The sequence below is a fragment of the Panthera pardus genome, unplaced genomic scaffold, assembly GCF_024362965.1.
Source record: "Panthera pardus isolate Hobbes unplaced genomic scaffold, ASM2436296v1 HiC_scaffold_8, whole genome shotgun sequence".
Taxonomy (NCBI): domain Eukaryota; kingdom Metazoa; phylum Chordata; class Mammalia; order Carnivora; family Felidae; genus Panthera; species Panthera pardus.
The window spans coordinates 4,132,647-4,140,607 of record NW_026527013.1 but is presented as its reverse complement, the minus strand read 5'-3'; the positions used below and the strand labels follow the sequence as shown (position 1 = coordinate 4,140,607).

Genomic DNA, 7,961 nt, shown 5'->3' with positions numbered 1-7,961 from the left:
AATACAAGACCCCCAAGTTCCAAAAAGGCTTTATTACGTACAGAGGGGAGGGGCTCAGTCCTTCTTGGCTGCCGCTTTCCGCATGGCCGCCAGGACGTTGCTCAGCTCCTCTCTCTTCCTCTTGGCGCGGATGTGTGTCCCCACCTGCCGGGAAAAGAGACGGAGCAGTCAGTCTGGGCCCCAAGCCCCGGCCCTGCCGACAGTCCACCTATCCCCCCCCACCTCTTTTTCAAAGCTATCATTAGGGGAAAACTGGGTTCTCAGATTTGAAACATTTTAAATATTTAGACACAGCGCAAGCAGGTAAGGGGCAGAGAGGCAGACAGATCCCAACCAGGCTGCTGCGGGCCGTCAGCACGTGGGGCTCCAACGCACCAACCAGGAGGTCATGACCTGAGCCAAAGCTGGAGGCTTTAACAGACTGCGTCACCAAGGCGACGGTGACATTCACTTATTTTGAGACAGGACAGTGCGAGCGGGAGAGGGAAGAGCGAGAATCCCAGGCAGGTTCCCTGCTCCCGGTGCAGAGCTCCACGTGGGGCTCGAACCCGTGAAGCCTGGAGATCATGGCCTGAGCCAAAACCCAGAGTCAACCCTTAACTGAATGAGCCACCCAGGCACCCCAACCGCCTTCTTTTTCCACGTTTCTTCTTGGCAGTACGCAAGCAGGGGAGGGGCAGAGAGGGGCTCGAGAGGAAGACAGCGAGCGAGATCCCTCCAATCTGACACAGGCTCCGAGCTGTCCGCGCAGAGCCGGAGGTGTCGCGGAGCTTGCACCCCCTAACCCTGAGATCACGACCCGAAGCCCCCGCTTAACCGACTGAGCCCCCCCAGGCGCCCCATCCACCTACCCTTTTCTTGATGAACTTGAGCGCGCGCTTGTCCTTGGAGACCTTGAGCAGCTCCATGGCTCGCCGCTCGTAGGGGGCAAAGCCACACACCTCTCGGATCATGTCCCGCACGAACTTGGTGTGCTTGGTGAGGCGCTGGGGGTTGGGGGGGGGGGGGGGACGGCCGTCAGCGCGAGGCGCTCGCAGCCCACGCCACGACGGAAGCGTGACTCCTCCTCACCCGCACCCCCGAGTCCCAGCCTTCTCGACAGGGCCCCCCCGCCCGGCCTTGACCTAGGCTGTTGCCTGCGCCCGGAAACCTCTGCCAGGGGGCGCAGCTGGGCACCATGGAGTCGCAGCTTAACGACGGAGCCCTTAAACCCGGGGCAGCGGAGATCTCAAGCCTAACGGGGCCTCCGCTTTCCTTCCACGTTCCAGCCTCGACCCCTCGACAAGCCCCGTGCGCCCGGCAAACACCCGCGCGGGGCGCCTCCAGGTGTGCGGCCCAGGTGTGCGCTCCTCACGCAGGCGATTCGCACGGGTCTCCACTCGCTGCTCGGGCGAGTCTCACACCCCCCACGCCGCCCACGAGTCCCCGCCTGCGCCCCACCACGGTCGCCGGGGCCCCCCCCGCCTCCCCCCAAGAGGCTCCCCCCGACGCGCGCACCCGCACTCACCCCGCGGCGGCGGCTGTGCCTCGGCTTGCTCACGTTCTTGGTTACCTTGTGGCCCTTGTTGAGGCCCACGGCCATAGGGTAGCGCAGAGCCATGGCTGCAGACGCGGATGGGGAGGGCAAGAGATGAGTGCGGGCTCCGTCCCCGCCGCCCGGAACCCCGCGTCCCGGCTCCCCGGGGCTCGCTCGCCGCACCCAGGCGCAGCCCTGAGCCGCCCCGGGGCCCCGGAGGCCGGATGGCAACAGATCCCACACACCGAGCACCGGACTAACCTGCTGCTCCTCAATGGCTCCCGCGGCGGAAGGGCTGTAGGCCCGCGGAACTCTGGGATATCTAGCTTCCGCGGGTCGAGCGAGCCAGAGAGGCGGGAACGCCGCGCACTCCCCCTGGCGGCTGGAGGCCCTGCGGTCTCCACGAGCAGGCGCGCATCATCTCCCTGCGCATGCGCGCTTCCACTAGCGGACCAGCGCTAGCCTTGGCCGTGGCTGCGGTGACTCCCTTCGCCGGTGGGTTGAGAGTCCGAATCCTACTTTTGCAGGCTCCTGGCTGACATCCCACCTTGGCCACTGGCTTGCTGACCCTGCGCCAGGAACTTTACCACCCGGCACCTGAATTTCTTCATTTATAAAATGAGGACAATAATAGTACCTATTCCAAACTGTTTAAGATACAATGGTACTTGGCACACAATAAAACTTCCATAAACAGATATTGGTTTCAATCTATATGATCCTAAATTCTTAGAACTGAAGATGTGGTATAGTGCCCCCTGATGGCACTTGATATAATTTGATGTAATTTTAGCTGGTTCCGGGACAGCAGGCAGGGTTGAAACAAAAAAAAAAAAAGAAAAAATTTTTTTCTGGTTTTTTATCTTTCACTTCTACTTACCCCCAAATGATGGTCCCAGTTTGGGGCTGATCTGTTTGGGGGTTAACCCTTGTAACCCTTGCTCATTCTAGAGCCCTGCATAGCCAACAGCTATTGTAACATTGTATTTGTTCTACAGTTTTTATTTGTATAGTTGCTTTTTCCTTCTGCAAGTGCACTAATCTATCATTTTAGGGAGAGGAGGCGTCACGTTTTCACTAACTGATATAAATACCAGTGATGTGCAGGTAGAGAATCCCAGCTCCTGCCACGGACGTCCAGCCTCTCTCTAAGCACATTTCCTTACCTATGAAATGGGAACAGTGGCAACACCAGCTTCAGATTGTGATGATGCCATGAGATCAGCAATGCCAAGGGCTTAGAGCCTGATACACATTATCATTATTGCTGTGCAAACCCTGTACTTCATGCTGCAAATACAACCTCAGTGCCAGTCAGTACCCTTCCTTTCACCAGCGACTTGCTAGGCAAGGGCTACCTCTCTCTCCGCCTCCATTTCTCCCTAAAATAGGGTTGAGAAGTCTGGTCCCCATACACAAATTCCTCTTGACCCACCTGCCACCAGCAAACTGGAAGGACCAAGCAATTTGAACACACGTGTGCAAGGGTAGAAGGATTTTTATAATGAAACAGGAGGCTGGGTCCAGCCCAGAACGCGTTCTTTCCCTCCTCCCCCACCTCAGAACCCATCAGCAGGTGGACAGTTTCAAGGCTGTCCCTTGCTTGGGGCAACGGTAGGGGAATGCTCCAAAATTGAGTGGAAAGAAGAGATCAGGGCTGCAGAGGATCCAGGTGGGAGACGGATAGGGTTCCCAGGGTGGCTCAGGGGTGGTGTGCCCTGTTTCACACGGCCAGGGCCGTGGCGAAAGTCGCATCACCTCTCTGAGCCTCAGTTTTCTTGTCTGCAAAATGGAAGCAGCAACCATGTCATCAGTGGTGGCCCGGAAGGCTGAGGTCATGCCTTCCAGGTCACTGACAGGGTGCCTGGCACACGATCAGCACTTGCACACCGGGAGAGGTGACCGTGTTTCCAGGTGCTGGTAGTGTTTCTCGGTTTTCCTTTTCTGTCTTGATGACTCTGTCTTGAGCCACGGCCACCGTCTCCGAGGTGTCTCGGTTCGTGTCCCCGCTCAGGGACGGCTGGATAGAGGGTTCCCCTCTGGGAAGCTGAAGGGGTGCCACCCGCAGAAGCTCAGGCAGCAGCGGCAGCGGTGACGTTGAGCTCCTGGCGGATGAACCAGGCCCTCGGGTGCGGCAGCCATCCCCGGAGCAGACAGAGCAGGTGGAAGCGCCATGGGTAGAAGACGCCGGGGGCGCGTGTGGCGCCGCCGCGGATCACGGCCAGGGCCGCCTTGGGCCCCGGGGCCGCCTTGGCCCTCGTGACGCCCCTGGGGACAGGAGGGTGCGGTGGAAACTGCGGCTGGGCGGCCCCTCACTGCCCCTGCCCCTGATGGCCCCGGGCCTCACCTGACTCCCTCGGCGGGGGAGGCGCGATCCCGGAGGCCCAGGACACACATGGTGATGGCCACGTTCACGTCCTGCACGTCTAGCTCCCGCCGCAGAGAGCCGAAGAAGCCGTCCAGGGCGAACTTGGCTGCCGAGTACGGGCGGGAGAAGGATGTGGGCACCTGGCCTAGGAGGGCGGGAGGGCAGCAGCTGAGTGACCACCGCCGCTCCCTCTCCTCCAGGGGGCCTTCCTGCCCTGGGGCTCGGCCGCATCGAGCCCTGTGGCCTCCCGACTCTCCGCCCCGCGTGCACGCACCGAGCAGCGAGGACACGACCACCAGAGAGCCTTTGCTGTCCGTCAGGCTGGGCAGCGCCAACGAAGTCAGCTGCACGTAACTCAGAAAGTTCACCTGGAGGTGGCGACGGCGAGTCACCGAACCGCGGAGAAACTCGAGCCCGGAAGGGGCGGGGCTCTGAGGCGTGGGCGGGGCCTCGGGCGGGGGGCAGGGCCCGCGGTGGGGATTTAGGAGGGGGTGGAGTCTGGGGACCGGAGGGACGGGGCGCCGGCCGCGGAGGGGCGGAGCACCTGCATGAGCCAGCGTGTCGCCTGGACGCTCCTGGACCGCGAGCCTGCCGGGGTGGCGCCGAGGTGGTTCAGCACGAGGTAGTCCAGTCCTCCTGGCCCGGAGAGGCCCATCAGCAAGGAGCTAGTCCTTGAGGCTCCGCCCCTGGGCCCGAAGAGACCCCGCCCCTAGCGCCGTCGCCTTGAACCAGCGACGCCTCGGCCAGAGCGCCGACCCAGTGACTTCGGCCCCGGGTGGCGCCCCGCCTAATAGCAAAGAGACCGGGCCCTCCTCCCTGCATCCTGCCAGGCTCCGTCCCTGATCCTATAAGGCCCGGTCCAGAGTTCCAGCCCCTGGCCACGCCCCGGGCCCCGTAAACCTCCACCCGCCGACTACCACGGCCCCACCCCATTCGGGTCCTGCCCCGAAGGCCCCGCCCCTCACCCAGCTTGTCCAGCGCGAACTGCACCACGCGCTCGGGCACCTCAGGGGAGGCCATGTCCGCAGCGATGTAGAAGACCTTGGGAGCGCCCAGCTTCCGGCAGTTCCCTACCACCTGGGGGGGCCAGAGCTGCCCGTGGGCCCGTCCGCCCCAGCCGGCCCCCACCCCCACGCCCCGCCACCGGCTAGGCCACTGGGGCCCCAGCCTAAAGCCCCCTCCCCTACCCCGAGCGTCAACACCCACCATCATTCATTCTCAATACTCAGCACAGGCTGTGGACACTACCCACCCGCCCACTGACCGAGGAACCCTCCCGGTTTTACCCCCGCTGTGTCACTGTACCAACCCAACACCATAACCCACGAGAAGGTACTTTTATTGTCTCCGGTTTGCAAATGAGGAAACTGAGGCCCAGCGGTTAAACAACTGGCCTCAGGTCACACGGGAAGCCCGGACCGTTGCAAGGATTTCAGTAGGCCCGGGCCCCGCTTTCCACCCACGCCCACCCGGCCACCAAACGGGAAATGGGATGTCTCACCTTCTGCAGGAGGGCCTCCGTGTGGGCAGTGAGCACCAGGTGGGAGCCCAGGCGGGCGTAGTGATATGCCAGTTCCTCCCCGACGCCCGCACTGGCCCCTGTCAGCAGCACGCGGGCTCCCTGGAGGCTGGCTGGCAGTGGGGGGGGGGGTGGTCAACCCTGGGGGTGCACCGGACAGCTGGCCAGATTCCTCCCTCCCCCCCTCCCCCCCAGGCACTCACCAGGGTCAAAGTTGTCATCCCAGTAATACGAGAAGAACAGGGCTCCCAGCCCGGTGAAGAGCAGTACCTTCATGGCCCTCCCCGGGGCTGCAGGGGCTGCGGCGGGAGAGAGGGTGGCGGGCACAGGCCTGGCTGACAGCCGCACCCATTTCCCCAATGAGATTTTGTGTGAAGAGGCTCCAGGCCCTGCCCTCGCTTCTCCGTCTCCGCAGCCGCCACCTGCTCCAGGTCACGCGGCTACACAGCTCCCCTGCTCCAATCCCCTCGCCTCTTCTGGGCTTTCACCCTCCCCCCAGGGGCCAAATCACATCTTGCCTCGCCCTGCTCAATATCCAGGCTCCTTGAGGGTCAGAGGACCAGCCCCTCTTGCTCACGCTGCCGGTTGCCACACCTGCCTCCTCACTGTTCCTCGGAAGCAGCCAGTCTCCATCCTGCCCGAGGGCCTTTGCACGGGCTGTGCCCTCTGCCCCGAATGCTCTCCCCAAATATAACCCAATGAGTTGCTCTCCCGCTTCTTTAAAGTCAGAGCAAAACTGATCTCCCCCTAGACTGTCGTGCTCCATGAGGCAGGAAAGAAACAGAAACCTGTTTCTGCTTTGTTCACTCTTGGGTCCTCAATGCCCCAAACTGTGCCAGACACTCAGTAGGTACTCAACAGGCACCAGATGGACACTGAGTGACAGGAGGAACATTGCGGGTAGGAGCTGGGGGAGCGCAGAAACATGACTCTGCCAAGGGACACCCAGAAGGAGTCTTAGGCCTGGGTTGGAGACACAAGAACCTATGCCATCAGGGTTAAGATGTGACGTCAGCTGTGGGAGTGAATTTACTCGTTCCAGGGAGAAGGTGAAAGAGAAACAGGCCAAGTGTTTAACGTTTGGCGGGGGGGCGGGGGGGGGGGTCATGCATTTCCCCCCGGGGAAAGGCACAGGTCCATCCCATCTTGGGGTTTCAATCCTTCAAACTCAGGAGGACAAGAGAGGGGGACTTCCAGAACTGAGAAATGGTGGGGTTGGGTGTCCTCAGATCTTCACTAGATCCAGCCATCAGTCCTTTGCCCCCACCCCAAAGTTGCAGCTGCCCCCCCCCCGGGCTCCCCCATCTTCATACGCCCTCCCTCCCCCCCCTTCAGGCAGCCAAAGGGATCTTTGTCCAAAGAAGTCTGATGTTCCCCTTCCTGCTCCAAACCCTCCTAGGGCTCACCACTGACCCCATAGAGACCAAGATCTTAACCTCAGCCCACAATGCCCAGCGGGTCGGGCCCTGGCCCGCCTGTCCATTCTCCTCTTCCACCATTCCCGTCTATGAACCTCCCTCAGTTCTCAGAAAAGTGAACTCCTCGCCCTTCCCCAGTCACGGCAGCCACCCCCCCTCTCCTCACTTCCAGGGAAAGGCTGTGAAGCGCCTCAACCTGACCCTTAACCTGACCCTCTTCCGACCCTGGCCCTGACCACAGCAGCCACGCAGGGGGAGGTGGGGTCGGGTGGATGAATGGCCGGCTGGGCGGATGGATGGATGGATGGATGGATGGATGGATGGATGGATGGATGAAGCAGTCGGCCTGCGATGGGGGACGAATAGGGGGAACCAGACGATCGCAGAACGTACTGGTCCCCTGACCTCCCTGGGCCTCAGTTTCCCCTCTGGACAAAAAGGACGCGGGCCGTGTTGCGCGCTCCCAACCTCGCACTTACCCACTCGGGCCTCAGTTTCTCCCCGCGGTGCAGAGGGGCTGGGGTCCGGGCCAGGGAACGAGGCGCGCGCCCCTCGGACCTCCCTAAGTGGTCGCGTCCGGCCGGGCCCCCGACCACTCCCCCTCCCGTAGGGCCCGAGTCACGTGACACCGAGCCCACCTCCTCAGGGGGAGGGGCCTGGCCGCGGAGACTTAGCGCCCGGGCGTTGCCGGGCAACGGCCAAGGGCCAGGCTAGCCCCCTCCCAGTCGTGGTCCTGGTCCCGCCCCCTGGGCGAAAGCCCCACCCCCGACCCAGATCACGTGGCCGAGGGCCAGCTTCCCTCACACAATTCCGACCTCTCGTTGCCGTGACGACCATCTCACTGGCAGGCACACTCTTCCTGGGCCTGGGCCCTTATTCCCCCGCGCGGGCGCGGGTGGATCTCCCGGGCTCCGACATCTTCTTGGGTCACGCTCCGGCCTCATTCTAGACGCCGGACACCTGTTTCCCCCTCACGCCCCCGGGACTGTGCCAGGCGGGACTACATTTCCCAGGAGTCTTTGCGGCCAGGCGAGCCATCCGGCCCCTCACGGGGCCCTGCTGACTCCATTTCCCAGGCAGCTTTACGGCTCCCGGGCTCTGAAGATCACACTTCTCAGAATCCTTTCGCTGTAGGGCCGC

At 62.3% G+C, this 7,961-nt stretch overlaps 2 protein-coding genes across 5 annotated transcripts; both read right to left on the bottom strand.

The window, feature by feature from the left end:
* Window positions 1-13: 13 nt before the first annotated feature.
* RPL36 (ribosomal protein L36) lies at window positions 14-1,907 on the bottom strand. Its single transcript, XM_019430793.2, has 4 exons — window positions 1,778-1,907; window positions 1,508-1,602; window positions 852-986; window positions 14-144 (listed from the first exon to the last, which is right to left on the bottom strand). Exons 2-4 carry the CDS (start codon window positions 1,598-1,600, stop codon window positions 55-57), a joined length of 318 nt encoding a protein of 105 aa, XP_019286338.1. The 5' UTR covers window positions 1,601-1,602; window positions 1,778-1,907; the 3' UTR covers window positions 14-54.
* Window positions 1,908-3,391: 1,484 nt separating this feature from the next.
* Window positions 3,392-7,909, bottom strand: HSD11B1L (hydroxysteroid 11-beta dehydrogenase 1 like). Of its 4 annotated transcripts, none has more exons than XM_019430788.2 (8): window positions 7,637-7,909; window positions 5,607-5,702; window positions 5,386-5,516; window positions 4,850-4,961; window positions 4,429-4,520; window positions 4,159-4,252; window positions 3,864-3,990; window positions 3,392-3,784 (listed from the first exon to the last, which is right to left on the bottom strand). In XM_019430788.2, exons 1-8 carry the CDS (start codon window positions 7,656-7,658, stop codon window positions 3,589-3,591), a joined length of 870 nt encoding a protein of 289 aa, XP_019286333.1. In that variant the 5' UTR covers window positions 7,659-7,909; the 3' UTR covers window positions 3,392-3,588. The 4 variants fall into 4 exon arrangements, with proteins under 4 accessions (XP_019286333.1, XP_019286332.1, XP_019286334.1 ...); XM_019430787.2 differs by having other exon boundaries at window positions 3,864-4,029; window positions 7,637-7,824; XM_019430789.2 differs by lacking the exon at window positions 7,637-7,909 and adding an exon at window positions 7,301-7,586 and having other exon boundaries at window positions 3,864-4,029.
* Between the last annotated feature and the right edge of the window lie 52 nt (window positions 7,910-7,961).